The sequence below is a fragment of the Desmodus rotundus genome, chromosome 12 (genome assembly GCF_022682495.2).
Source record: "Desmodus rotundus isolate HL8 chromosome 12, HLdesRot8A.1, whole genome shotgun sequence".
Classification (NCBI taxonomy): domain Eukaryota; kingdom Metazoa; phylum Chordata; class Mammalia; order Chiroptera; family Phyllostomidae; genus Desmodus; species Desmodus rotundus.
The window spans coordinates 60,504,101-60,518,196 of record NC_071398.1 but is presented as its reverse complement, the minus strand read 5'-3'; the positions used below and the strand labels follow the sequence as shown (position 1 = coordinate 60,518,196).

At 43.4% G+C, this 14,096-nt stretch overlaps 1 protein-coding gene across 4 annotated transcripts in view; it reads left to right on the top strand.

The window, feature by feature from the left end:
* Window positions 1-3,534: 3,534 nt before the first annotated feature.
* SORT1 (sortilin 1) overlaps window positions 3,535-14,096 on the top strand; it is a 59,097-nt gene continuing 48,535 nt past the window's right edge. For 2 of the 4 annotated variants that reach the window (XM_053914476.2, XM_053914475.2), the window contains exon 1: window positions 3,535-3,909. In XM_053914476.2, the coding sequence (XP_053770451.1) occupies window positions 3,607-3,909 (303 nt within the window). In that variant the 5' untranslated portion in view covers window positions 3,535-3,606. The remainder of the gene's footprint in view (window positions 3,910-14,096) is intronic. The other 2 variants (XM_053914478.2, XM_053914477.2) reach the window with 1 other exon arrangement.

The window sequence follows — 14,096 nt, the reverse complement described above, 5'->3', positions numbered from 1 at the left end:
ATAGAGTATTCTCTTCTAATGCAGTCTTTTGTTCGCAATGCTTATGTTAGGGCCAAAGTGAGAGTGGTGTTCACATCCGTACCTTTCAGAACATCTGTTCTGAAGTGGTCTCAGTGGCTCTCCACCGTGGCTGGCCATGAACTCAAAACGAAACCAGCTCTTCCCAGTCATTTCAGATACTAATACCACTGTAAACCCATTTTAGTCCTGTAGTTACTCTTGAGTAAATAGGTGATTTTGCTGCTTTCCTTATATGAAGGAGCTGCTACTAATTGACCATCAAAAGAAGGTTTTGAGTTTCTCCACAAACACTGGTGGGTTGTAATTAGCCAGCTACAATGTTGTATGTACAGGTTCTGATATCCTAACAGACACCTGGGAAAGACTTCTTTATAATGAAATTAAGGACTATAAACAAATTGAATTCCTGATGTTGGCCTCACTGGCAGTCAATTACAAATCAAGAGAGAATGATATAATTCAGAAGTAGTTTACATTATACTTTGGAATGTACTATGAACTTCCCCCATTAGACCACTGTTGTGACATGGTTAATATTTAAAGAAACAATTTATTGGAGCCACAAAAATAGCTATATGAAGTGGATATTGTTATTATACTCGACAGATGAAGAATCCAAAGCTGTGTGACTATGGACATAAAATTAAGCTGTTGGGAATTGAACTCGATTTTCTGGTTTTAAATCATCAGCTCTTCATTTTATAACACCAGGTGCCTTGCAGCCTAGATACCTACTCAGTAATAGGGAATTCTCATTGAGATTTGAAATGTACTTGTACTGTTAAACTCATACTGTATTTCCAGCAAAAAACAACTTGAGTTTATATACATTTGGAAACATGATGGAAGATATTTGGAAGAAACCAATTTTTCCTAGACATACACGTAAAGAAAGTAAGGCAACTGGAGTATATTGTCATCAATGTTCAGAAGACTATTCTAATGATTTTAACCCTGTTATTAAATATAAAATGATGATCATGAAATTAGTTTCTCTCATGTTCACCTTTTACCAAATATTAATGGGAAATGCCTTCGAAAAATCCTGTCTCAACTTCCATTTATTCAAATTTTACAAGTTGATCGTATGCCACATGATGCATTAGGCATTGGGGGTAGACCTGTGAAAATACTAGATCTGGTCTGTGCGCCCGTGAAGCTTCCAGTGCAGAGAAGTAAGGCAACAAACACTAGTCCCTTTTACTCAGAGTGGGTTAATGTGGACGTGGACATGGACGCTGCTGTAGAGGGAGGTGAGAGTTGTCTCTGGATCACATGTTAGGAACAGCACTTAGCTCGTCTCTTCACCTCAGCTTGCACTGCCTGGGCGGTGTACCTGTACCTCAGACAACTGCCGAAACGGTAACTTTATACCTTCTGCAATTCTAAGTTCAGGATTCTTGAAAGAATAGAGTTATAGCATTCTTGAAAGAGATAGAACTTTGGTGTTTTTTTTTCTCTTTCTTGTAGAATTTTAAAATTTTCTGCAAGGTTTCTTGGGTTGAATTTTAAAAGAACCAGAGAAATGATCTTACTAGGAAAAAGAAATGGTTTTGGATACGTGACTGCTTTCTATTCATCTTTCTGCTACAAAGTTTTGGGGGAAAATAATGGTTTTTAGTAATAAGACAGGTTTACATATTCTAGTCCTGCAAGTCAGGTAAGATTTTATGTGCAGTGTTTCACAAAGGAGATCTGACAGTATCACTTTTGTATTTAGTACCTGCGTCTCATTAGGCTGAAAGTCATTTTCTTGGTGCCATATACAAGGTCCCACGTCCCCAGCAGCTGATAACGTTTGAGGGAGGGACAATGCATTCTGTAAACATACAATGATAACTAAAACTAAAGTGAACTGTGCAGATAATTACAACAGTTTTAATATTGATTTAAAAAGTGTAAGTGTATTTAGTAATTTCTCCAGGAGATGGCACTGTTGAGTTGTGTTTTTTTCTCTTCAGACAGTAAGACAATAGACCTTTCATCTTTGTGTCACTAAACAAAGAAATACTCCTGTACAGCCCTTCCTCTCCCCCCAGCTAATCACATGCTGCTGGAACTGACTGTCTTGTGATCCACTCCATAGTTGGCATAGATTGAGAAATAATCTGTATTTTAAAAAATAATCTGACACATGGTCGTTGATGGAAAGGAACACATTGTTCACCAGCTTTCATCAAGCTTTACCTTGTTATTCCAGTAAATGAGAACCTGGAAGATAAAGGGATTTTCTCATCCTGCTCAGATGCCACTCAAAAATGTTTTTCATTTCTCTTGTCTTACTATGGTTGTTCTGGGGGGAAGAGTGTAAATTTGTAAGTCATATTGTTTGCAAATTAACGTGACTAGAAGGATTTTGCTGTAAACATCGGGTTGGGTGCAGTGCACCATTTTGCTCTACAATGAATAGATTTTCATTTAGATTTACCTCCAGTTTATAGTTAAAAGTAATAGTAACTTTCTTTATCTGGGGTAACGTTTTGCATACCTTGCTTCTTTGTATTTGCTGCCTTTTGTACTAAACAACTTCTAGCATTCTGAAGGGACAGAATCAATTAAGGTTAAGATCCGGACCTGGTTTTTACCTGGGCTGCATGTCCTAGAAGTTATGTGTGCAGTTTCTGCGGTACAGGGAACAGCGTAGGGTTTTATGTTTTTGTGGGCGGGGTGCTAATTTAGGAGACATATACTGAAAAACCAACCTTATTATGCAAATGAACACTGCGGCGTTCAGGCACTTTGGCAGAGATAATAAATATGCATCTGAAATGATCCTGTCTGAAGTAGGCTTTGGGCAATCGTCTCGTCCACTTTGACCTGCCCTGCCCCTAATGCCTAAACTACTTTCTGCCTCCAGGAAAACCAATAAGCAACCCCGCCTTTCGCCTAACTCCTAGTAGAAGAGGAAGGTGAGTGAGGCCGTACGTGGTGGAGGAACTTGAAGCTCGCATGACTCACGAACGCCCTGATTCTATCTTCTCCGTAGGCTTTAGCCCACACAATTCGCATTCACTTCTCGGCAGCAAGGCGGCTGCTTCAGTAGACAATGGGCGCCCCAGTGCGCGGGGCTTAAAACCTGAAGCACCGGTTCACCACCAAGCCCCGTTTTCCAGCTGAGCTAGCTCAGGGATTCCCTGGGGGCATTTTCCCTGAGCTGCCATAACCCAAAGAATTTTTGGGGTGTCTCTGGGGGAGAAGAGGTGACTAACCCAACCCAACTTGAGAGTGCCCGAGTGAGCCGCGAGGGGTCCAGCACCACTGAGTTAGGAGCTTGGTCCCACCAACTCTGGAAGTCCGGCCCTGGAGACGCGGGCTAGGGGGGGGATGACCTCAGCGGTCTTTACCATGTTCCAGCCAATCAGTCCTGCATCTTGGCATCCGAATCCAGGACCCCCGAAGCCAGAGGCGACGCGAGCCAATGAGGAGCGCACCGGGGAAGAAGGACAGGCGGCTGGCCTATGGGGTGGAGAGGCCTGGCTGCGCGTATCCAAGGAGCGCCGCTCGGGCTCGGGGGTGTGGCGCGGCGCCGGCGGGGGTGGGCGGGCGCCGGGCGGCAGGTGTCGGCGGCGTCGGCATTCGGTGGCGATGGAGCGTCCCAGAGCAGCTGCGGACTGTGGCTCGCGCTGGCCCCAAGGCCTTGGCCTCCTCCTCCTCTTCGTTCTCCTGCTGCTGCCGCGGGCCGCGCTCGGCCAGGACCAGCTGGACGCGCCGCCGCCGCCCGCTGCGCCGCTGTCGCGCTGGGCCGGCCCCATCGGGGTGAGCTGGGGGCTGCGCGCAGCCGCGGGCCCTTTTCTCCGCGGCCGTTGGCGCCGCAGCTCACCCGGCGAGGATGAAGATTGCGGCCGGGTTCCGGACTTCGTCGCAAAGCTGGTCAACAACACGCACCAGGTGAGTGGGCGCCAGGCCTGAGTGCCGCCAGCATGAGAGGTGCCGCCCCACCCGCGCCTGGTGTCTCCACGGAGGGGACCCCAGCCACTCGCCGCTGGCACCCCCGGGCCACCGCCCCGAAGCTGCGGCGGGCGGGCGGGCGGGTAGGGTCCCGCTCGGGAGGGGCCCCGGGAAGCCTGAGGCTCGCGCGGCTGTGTTTCGTCACAGGAGAGGCCGGTTGAACCTTTCACAGCATTCTTTTTTTCAAGTTGTCAAAACCTCCTGAGTGTCGTTTTCCGTCTGTATAATAATCAGGACCCAGTAGCGCTGTGCCTCCCGGGGAATGTGGAGGAATAGTGACCTCTGAAGTGCTTGCAGAAGTTGGGCTGCGCAGAAGCCAAGGTGTGTCCTCTGGGTCAGTATTTTCAAGGAGGGCAGGGGCTGTTCAGAAATCTCACAGCAGTTGTTAGGTTACTGAGTTTGTTTGCATAGGTAAAAGAACAAGCTTGGAAGGGGGATGACAGTATATATGTCATCTATCTTTAAAACGCCTTCAATTTGACCTTCTATGGTGGCATTGGGCTCTGACCAGGAAGTGCATGCCTTGCAACAAGGTTTCCAGCAGCTAAGAAAAACGTTGCAGACTTATTTTGAGCTAGGTCCTGGTGGAAAAGTTTTTAAATTGAGGCAGTTCTTTCCCTAGAGACAAGCAGCTCAACCCTTGCGTCCCACTGGATGGACAAAGCCAATTGTTAGGAATGTCCTGGTTCCTTGTTTCACTACATCTTGGGCATCTTCCTCATTTTTTTTTCCTAGAAATAACAAGTGAATTGCTGCTACCCACATTTGCATAAGGTATTTTCTATTTGATATATTTTCTACTTGCATAAGGTATTTTCTATTTGATATATCCCTTTCTCTTGCAAAGGAATATAACAGAGAGGTGCACATGGGGACAGAGATGAGTGGGTAGCTGCACTTGTCTTTGTATAGCCACGTTCATATCAGCTGTATCTCAGTTTCCCCTTGAACTGTCTCCCTTTGCCTGGACTACACTTGTTACCTGTGCAGAATTCTCAGATCGGGGACCTAGGGTGGTTTCAGTGAAGGCGGAAGCAGTCAGGAATGTCAGCTTAATGCAGTCCAAGCAGCAGCTGCAGAAAGGTGGCCAAGCTAGTGCTGACAGGTAGGACAGGTTGGGTGCAGATAGGATGGAATGAATGCTGGAAAGTCTCCCTGTTTGATGAGGGGGGACAAATTAAGTAGACTTCCACCTTGCAGTGGAGTTGCAAAAGGCTTTTTCAACACAGATGTGTACTTTATAACGGGACCACTTCCCTCCTCGGGCCAGCTGGACACAGCATTCTTATCCCATATGTCAGATTCTTCTCTTCCTGGTTGACAGGATCTGCTGCTACTTCTGGATTCATTCCTTTACTCCAAGTCCTCTCTGGTTAGTTTGAATTGATCTCATTGGTAATACCATGATTTCTCTAGCAAAAGGTTGATAAAACTGGCTTGGGGATTCTTAGGCCAAATCAAGGGCAGACCTGAAACGTTATTCTTTGAAGTCTGGCATATAAAGAAACTTCCTCTGTTTCTTTCGTTTTATTTAGCTACTATTTCCAGTGATTTTTGTTTGTTTGTTTGTTTTTTCTTTTTTTTTGTAATCTCCTTCCAGTGACCTCTTTTAAATTGCTACTTTTGCATTTGTTAATCAGTCACAGTCTCTTCTTCAGTGATCCCATCCTTTCTGGAACGTGCAAATGTGGTAAAAGTGGAACTGCTGTAAATAATCTTTACCTAGAAGTGAGCGAGCGAAGCAGTTCTTAGAGTTCCTCCTCCTTTACCAGGAGTTGTCATATAGTAGTCTGTTCTGCTTTTCAATTCTGTATTTGTAACAGTCATAACAAATCACCCTGAACTGTACTGAAGAGATGTAGTGTTTTAGGGCCCTTTCTAAACAGAGTAAAGTAAAAATATCAGCATGACAGAACCACTTCTTATCAGAGATATTGAATAGTTTTGTACACCTGGGAAAGTGGCAGAGTTGTTTTTCAAGATGACAGGATTCACTTCCCAAGAAAAATCAGAAGTTCGTGGTTCTCTTCTTCCTTGTTATAACTTGTCGTTCATGTCAAGCCCCATTAATTTAGTGGATGTGACTTCCTTCCAGAGGGTCAAGACGTGCTAGGTGCTGGGGTGCCAAGACCCAAAGAAAAGATACTCAGGCTAGAGAATGAAAAGCCTCAAAGGTTTTAGCGAGTCTCTTGGTCCTGTTTCTGTGGTGTTTTTGGCTTGTGAGAATATATTGGTGTTTAATTAAGCTTCTTAAGAAAGCAGAAGTAGAACTCAAGTTGCTGGTGGTATTTTATTCCTCTGGTTTTAGGAGACCTGTGCCCTAGTGATCTATATAACTCAGGCTTCTTCACTCATGAAATCTAACAAGTGTGCTTGTGTATTTATAAAAGCTTTTTTCTTACACTCGATAAATAACCAGTCTTTTGCCTTTAACCCCAAACTGTTATCATGCCACACTTTTAGCTGATGTTTTCCTTTAAGTGTTTGGAGTGTTCATGCCACGTAAACCTTTGTACATGACAGAAATTGAGCAAGCATAGAAGGGTTTATTAATGTTGGTTGCTAAGTTGGATTGCTTCAAAACATTATTCCTGTAAGCACCCCTTTGAGGTTAGGCATGAAACTCTGTCTTCAAGAAACAGATGAAATGCCTTGGCTGGAGTTACACTGGTGGCTGACATAATTTCCTTACCTCTCATTCCTCTGTTTAGAGCATTTGACAATGTCCTTATGTCTTTTAAAACTTGCGATTAATAAAACCAGGAATTGTTGCTCATTCTCTGTCCTCTCTCTGCTCCTGTCACTACTTCTTTACACATTATTTCCTAACTTGTACTCCAACATCAAAGCATCTGGCTTCTTAAATAAATGGGTGTCAGTCCAAGACGAATGTGTTTGTGTTTCCTGGTGCTGTCAGGGCAAAGAGGGAGGCTTCAGGGAGCTGCCACTCTGGCCTGTTATGCGTCTTTGTCACATCTGGGACTCCAAAGGTCAGTGCCTGCAACTCCCTGGAACTTTGTAATTGCTTCACTCATTCCAGTGTTCAGCCTTTCTTCATATCGCCTTCCCCAGCGCGCCCACCCTTAGCCTCACCCTCTAGTTCACCTTCTCTTGAATCCTGTTTCATTCATTTGTTTTAGGGTCAAGGAGTAGGACTTCTGTAGGATCTCTTTCTTGGTCCTGGTTGATTCTACTCCTTGGCAGTAGAGTGCTCAGACCTTTGACCAGAAGGGGTATTAAAATGCATTGGGGATTTCAGCTGGAAATATCAGCAGATTTGATGAAGTATATTTATCTGGGCAAAGGTTGGTCTTCATCTGAGGTTTGGTTGGGGTGGAAGTAGAGAGCTAGCCAAATGGGACAGATGGCTCAAAGGGAAAGCAGTGGAACAATTAGGTGACTTCTCTGCTGACTCAAATATTTGTGCATAGTGATTTTTAATTAGAAAACTGACTCTCCTGCCTGTGGAAATAGTTGGAAGAAGACTTATTCTTCTGGCCAATCACTAATGCCTTTTTTCTTTTTGTAATGATAAAAATAATACTAGGCTCTCCATCCTGCTGTTTGATCTGATCTTTCATGTCAGGTTCACAGAGGTTATTTACAGCTCCTTCCCTGCTCTGCTGATTTCCAATCAGCTCTTGCCAACAAACTTTGGATTCTCAGTGGGTGAGTGCAGACACTGTGCTCCCCAACTTTGCCTTAGGTGTCCTGTTCCCCTTGGGTGATCCTCACACAAAGGGCAGTGCTTAACACTGAGCTGTCGTGGACAGAGCAGGAGGGTAAAGTTTCCTCTTCTCCCTCTCCTCCTCTCCACCCTGCCCCACAAGTTCTGTCTTTACAGGAAGTGAACTGAGTTTAGCGGCTAGAGAAATGACACTCAGATGTTTTATTTGATTAGAAGCTAATATTAAGGTAGACCAAAATGATCAACTTTGGCATGTAATTAAAAACACAGCTTTTCTCACAAAGGGCTGTGTGGCAGTGGCTCCAAAAATATTATGAAACAGATATTGCATTTGTAAATTTCTAGAAATGTTCCGTTTCTTTTCTGTTCCTTTGTAACCAGTGTTTCTATTGCATCTTTCACTTTTTTTTTTTAAGTTGGTGAAAACTTGGTCTTCCTGCTGCCTCTGGCCTCATGGATCTGTATGTAGGTGGTTGTGAGGACTAATGGGGCTTAAGGAACAAGCTGCTCAGTTTCAGTCAGTTCTAGGCAGGTTTCTTACTGTCAACATAAGGGTGACTACAATCAAAGTATCATTAGTTCTATGTGGCTTTGAGCTAGCTGGGTTGAATGTCGCTTCGTGACAGACCCTTCAAACCTGTGGAGGTTGTTGAGTGAATGCTGGTTTTGTTTGGTTTGGGTTAAGGCTGTGTTCCCCTCTCTACCTTCAACCACAGCCTCAGGAAACCATAGTAAAAACAAAACATTCAATTCAGAGCCTGTGGTGTTTTGCTGAGAAAGTTTTCTGTGAATATAATTTATTTTCTGTTTTGCATTTCAGTATCTGGCCCTCAGCTCTTCGTGTACAACATGGGAAGTTTTAGACTAGATTTTAAATGTCTAAAATAATTCTGTGATTCAGAAGGAAGAAGAGGAGGCCTGAGGTTGTGATCACAAATGTTTATTGGTTGATTCCAAATTTAGAAGCAAATTGGGGCTGTTCTGCTTGCCAGTTGAACTTGACCATAGCCTGGATTTCACATCTGGGGGTAATTTGTTACCACCTCCAGAGCTTGCTTCAGTGAAATAGGAGTGTTCTTAAAGATAGCAGGAGTATTTTTTATATATGTATCATTATGAAAGCCATTTGACTCTTTTGTTTTTTGGGTAATACTTTGTTATTTCTTGTCAGCTGAAAAATCTAATGCTAATCAAAGCTACTAGTTTGGATAGTCAAAAAAAGAAAAAGAAAAAAGAAAAACCCACAACAAACCAATAGATATATAGCAGTAAATTTGTTTTTTTCCTCCTTTCGTACAAGTGTTCTGTCAAAATGGGGCTTCCTTTTGTGTGTGTGTGTGTGTGTGTGTGTGTGTGTGTGTGTGTGTGGTCCTGGCTGCTTGTGCATTTGAAAGTAGATGGTCAGCTTACTCAGCCCTTTGCTAGTTAGAACGTATGTGTGATTCACTGGCTTGATTTAGTTTCACCAGAAGAAAACATACATTCTTTTCCTTCTACGGCTTATGAGCACTATCTCTCTTATATTTGTTTTTGTTAAGAGTTTTGTTCTTCCTGTATGTTCTAAAGAACTAAGTGCTAATATTGTACTTGAGCCAAGTCTGGTTCAACAGTAAGATAACCTTGAAGGACCAAGAGAAATTGAACAGGGAAGGAAAATTTTAATTAACTTCAGTGCCTTCCTGACAACATAGTTCACATCAAATGTTTACCTGGTACCCGCTGTTTGTCAAAAGGACTCACATCATAGACACGTTGTACACAGAACTCAAAGGAGACACATCTCAGCGACTAGGCGGAGTCCCAGCTCAGCTGCTTGACAGCTTTGTGGTCGTGAGTCTTCACTGTTTTTGTTTTTTAAACTAGTGAAGCAGTTTTAGGATTATTTGGAGAGGCAAATGAGAAATTTTATCAAAATCTTTTCTATTAAATGTAAAGTATTTTCACTCATTTAAAGTAGATATCATTTGCCCTGGCCAGGTGGCTCAGTTGGTTAGAGTGTGTCCCACAAACCCAAAGGTTACAGGTTCGATCCCCAATCAGGGCCCGTACAGGAGGCAAGCAATGTTTTTTTTTCTCTCTCTCTCTCTCAAATCAGTAAACATCCTTGGGTGAGGATTAAAATAAATAAATACATAAAGAAATAAAGTAAGTGTCATTCATTGAAGCAGCTACTGAACTACATACAGTGAACTACGTACAGTGGAGTCCAGGTCTGTACAGTTAAACATAAGATACCGCATGGATGCCGCCTGAAGCATTCAGGTGTTCAGGGACTGCTTGCTGAGAGTTTGGAAGAATTCGTGAAGAAGTCATGATCACTACAGTGTGGCGGTCTGGAGGGCCACAGGTGAAGGGAGGACAGAGGGGTGGAGACGATTCTCAGGGAGATCAGGAAAGGCACACAGGGAGGGAAACGCAGGACATGCTCGGGCAAGGTCAATGGAAAGTTTCTGTCGGGAAGAGGTGGTTGATGAGTATGACTAAGGCTTCAGGAAAACATATACAGAGGTTTAAAAAAAGATAGCTCTTTGTGGGGGATGGGAAGAAAGGGGTACAGGTAGGGAGTTTGGTGTTAGGACTTACTGGGGAAAATGTTTTAACAGATAGTGCCAGACATGAGGCTAGAGCTGAAGAAGCCAAAGGTGGAGATGAGGAAGCCAAAAAGAGTTATCTTTCTAAAGCTGACCATCGCTGTGGTCCTGGAGGAGTGTGTTCAACAGGGCAGCAGAAGACAGGCAGGGTGGACCATCTTTTACACTTAAAGTGCCAAGGGTTCTTAGGAACACTCCTGGGCTCCTGGATTTTATTGCAGGAGCGATAAGACAGTGAAGCCCATCAACAGACTTTCTTTTCTGCACATTTGTGCAGAAAAAGGATAAGTTTGAACTCTTGCTGTAACGTGCACAACAGTTTGGATCATAGATTGATAGGCTGATTAGCTGGTCAGATCTCTTTTACAGATGACGCTAAGTGACTTGCTTATGGGCCAAGAGCTGGGGGTAGAGCACAGGTCCCAACATGGCACTCCTCTGCTAGGAAGTGTGCCATAGAGGTGTTTTAACTCAGTGCATTTGCTTTAGGGAGAAGGCAGAGTTACAGACCCCCATGTAACTTACATACTTGTGAATTCTCTGCTCCTTAAAGGTCATAGCACCTGCCGCAGAGTCAAGTAGCCTTTCTGAGCCTCAGGTCCCCATCACATGAAGTGGTGCACTATCATGAGATGTTGAAGAGAAACGTTTTGAAAACCTTGAAGTACCACATACCTTTGATTGATACCATTTCTTAATAAGCCTATTGATCTGTTACTGTGTCCATGGGACCCAATTGTCAGCCAAATCATCCAGGTAAATACCAACTCCAGAGGAACATGTGCCTAAAAGGGCACAGATGAGGCATAAATGTATTTGGTTTTATCACTTGGCAGGGTTGGGTGACAGGCTTGGGTGGGGGTGGCAGGAATGAGAGTGAGTCAAGATTGGCAGAAATGTGAGAAGTGTATGTGTTCTTTTTTTAATCTTCATGGTTACATTAAAATTTTAGCTTGTTAAGACAATGATAGTTCTTGGAGGCAGTGGTTAGGAGGGAATGTGGTCTCAGGTCGGGCTGCATTCACATGTCAGTGGTGACAATGGACAGATTAATCTTAGTGAACCTTAGTTTTTTCATCAATAAAATGGGTATACTGATACCTATCTCCTGGGGTCAGTGTGAAGATTGAATGAGACAGTGTGAGGCGTCGTGTGTATTCATCTACTGTCGAGGGTATCATGCAGTGGTTATCCCCATAAAGCTTCCGGTGCATTACCAATTAGATGCTCAAATATTTGTGTATGTGCTTCAAGTTTTTTATTAGTTATGATGTTCCTAGAGAATTGCTATGGACATTCATTGGAACCAAATATGGATTTAGAACTATATACTACTCATGTCTTTGGACTCAGGGTTAAGAAAAGGGGGTGCAGTAAAGGGGAGAGATCATTACCCCAAGTGTCTTTCTCGAAGCTGTGGGAGATGGAGAAAATACTAATACCACATCATCAGGTACCTGGTCCTCTGGTTATGATAGTTTCAAGTATGTAAAGTTATTTTACTCGTAGTTTTAAAAAATTTAACAATTATAAAAAATAGGACTACTTATAATAACTATATCTCTTCTTCATTAAGCTTTAGTCTATTGGAGTTCGTGACTGTGGCTTTGCATTGACAGCTCTGAAACGGCACCTTGCTGATTCCAGCCTCACTCAGTAACTGAGTGCACAGCTGGCTTTGCCCTCGCTGACCTCTATGAAGTTGTAAGAAATATTAATGAGATGTGGTAGGTGCATCTCAAGAACTGTGCTTGGTAGTAGCATGGAGCACCAGAGTGTTAACCTAATTATTTTTATTATGTGCTTATCTCTTTATTATTTCACCACTTCCTGGCCTGTGTTAATCCTCTGTTCCAGGTAAAGTGACCTTGTCACCAGTCCCTTTGGTTCACCAGGTGCTGGGCTGCTTCTCCATTTTGTTCTAAGGACGTTCCTGATGTCCAAATGCCCCTCTAGCCGGTTTGTTTGTTTGTCCTCCTCTTCCCTCCTACAACATTTAACTGTGCTGTGTAATCCAGCACTTACTATGGTATTCTATCGTGTATTCACTTTCATTTGTTAAATGTTTATTCCATACATTATAAATTCCTTAAAGGTACAGGCCATGCTTGTTCTAGGAGTCCTTCCCCACTCTCGCCTCACATAGTGCTGGAGGAAGGATAGTCAGCCTGCAGTCAGACAGACAGGAGTCTGAATCCTTGCTCTGCTACTTACCAGCTGTATGACTTGAGGCGAATTCCTCAACCTCTCGGAGCCTGTTTCTTCATCTCTAAAGCAGCAGTGGTGCCTTACACATCGTAAGTGCCCAGGAAAGATTCAATACTATTATTATTAGTCTTTAATTCAACACTTGGTTACTGAGCACCTACCGCATGGTGGGCATTGTACTGGCTTCTGGTCCTGGTAACTGATGTGGATCACAGCAGACAAGATCCCTGGAGAGAAAATAGATGTTACACAAATATGTAATTATCAGTATGATAAGTACCCAGAAGAAAAAAAGTAACTACAGGAGAATAATTGAGGGAGGTTTTTTAAGTCTGGGACATTAGGGAGAACTTGCTGAGAAATTATTTAAACTGCTACTTGAAGATGAATAGAATTTTTCCCTGTAGGAGTATCCCATGCAGACAGAACAGCACGTTCAATAGCCTGGGGCTAGAGAGCGCTTGGTGTGTGCCCAGAGATCTGGACGAAGCCAGCCTGGAGGTGGAGGGAGTGAGGGGTTAGTCCCCAGCCAGGTGGGTGAGCAGTGAGCCTTTGTGGTCAGCTGGTGACCGGGGCACACCCTTTCATCACTTCCTTTTCTCTGAAATGGAACTAAGATGTATACATTAAATGCTAAGTTTTGCAATTTAGCTCATTTATTGGCCATGATTCGAAATGAATGAATTGTCCCATGAAAGTGAATTTTAAAAAAACTAAGCCTACCCTTGTAAGTGCCAAAGGTTTTGTTGTTTTAATGGAAATTTTTCTAAAATACTTCTCTGCCTTCTTAGTCAACCATATGACCCTGGTCATCGAGATTACATTATGAGATACCACCTCTCACACTGGTGGCACTAATGCCCTCAAGGGCTGTTGAGATCTGTAGGGCTATTTTCTCCCATTTCCAGCAGCCCAGGTTTGTAAGCCTAGTGCCATTGTCTTCATGGCGAAGCTTACTTGTTGTTGTTGCAAAAATGATACGGTCCCTTTGCAATATCCTGTTCCTTTTGTTGCTGCCCCTGTCTAGCTACGCTGTCCCCAGATTTGATTAGTTTCTTCTGTAAGCTAAGAAAGCAGATTACTAAATTTATGCAATTGTAACAACCTTAGCAAATTGATTTAGAGTGGTGGTCTGCAAGTATCTCTTAGAGGTCAAGTGCGTAGATTCTTATTGCGTGGATAGTGGCATCAGAGGTCTCCCTCCCTGCCCCTCAGTGGGTGTACAGGTTGTTGAGATTTCTCAGATGATGGAGGTTGCTGCTGCCTTCTGCTTTTAACACTAGCGTCTTGTCCAACAGGGAACTGGGGTTTGTTTGTGTGCTTTTTTTCTTTTAATGAAGACAGAGCAGTGGAAAAGCAAACTGAGAGGTTAAGTTGATGATGAGTCATAGAATTTTAAAGCTTATAGTAACTAGAAATGTCATTCCAGCCTCTCCTTGCCTTGGTGGTGAGGTCAGGTTGAGCTGCTCAAGTTCACAAGGCCTTAGGCACAGCTGGAAAAAAATTCAGGTTGACTACTAGCCCAGCGCTCGCCTCTGTATCCTGCCTTGCAGACAAGTCTGAATAATTGAATAGGTTTGAAAACTTGTATAAGAGTTTATGTTTAGCCTTTTCATTTCTAAGAATAGTCTCCCTGAGAA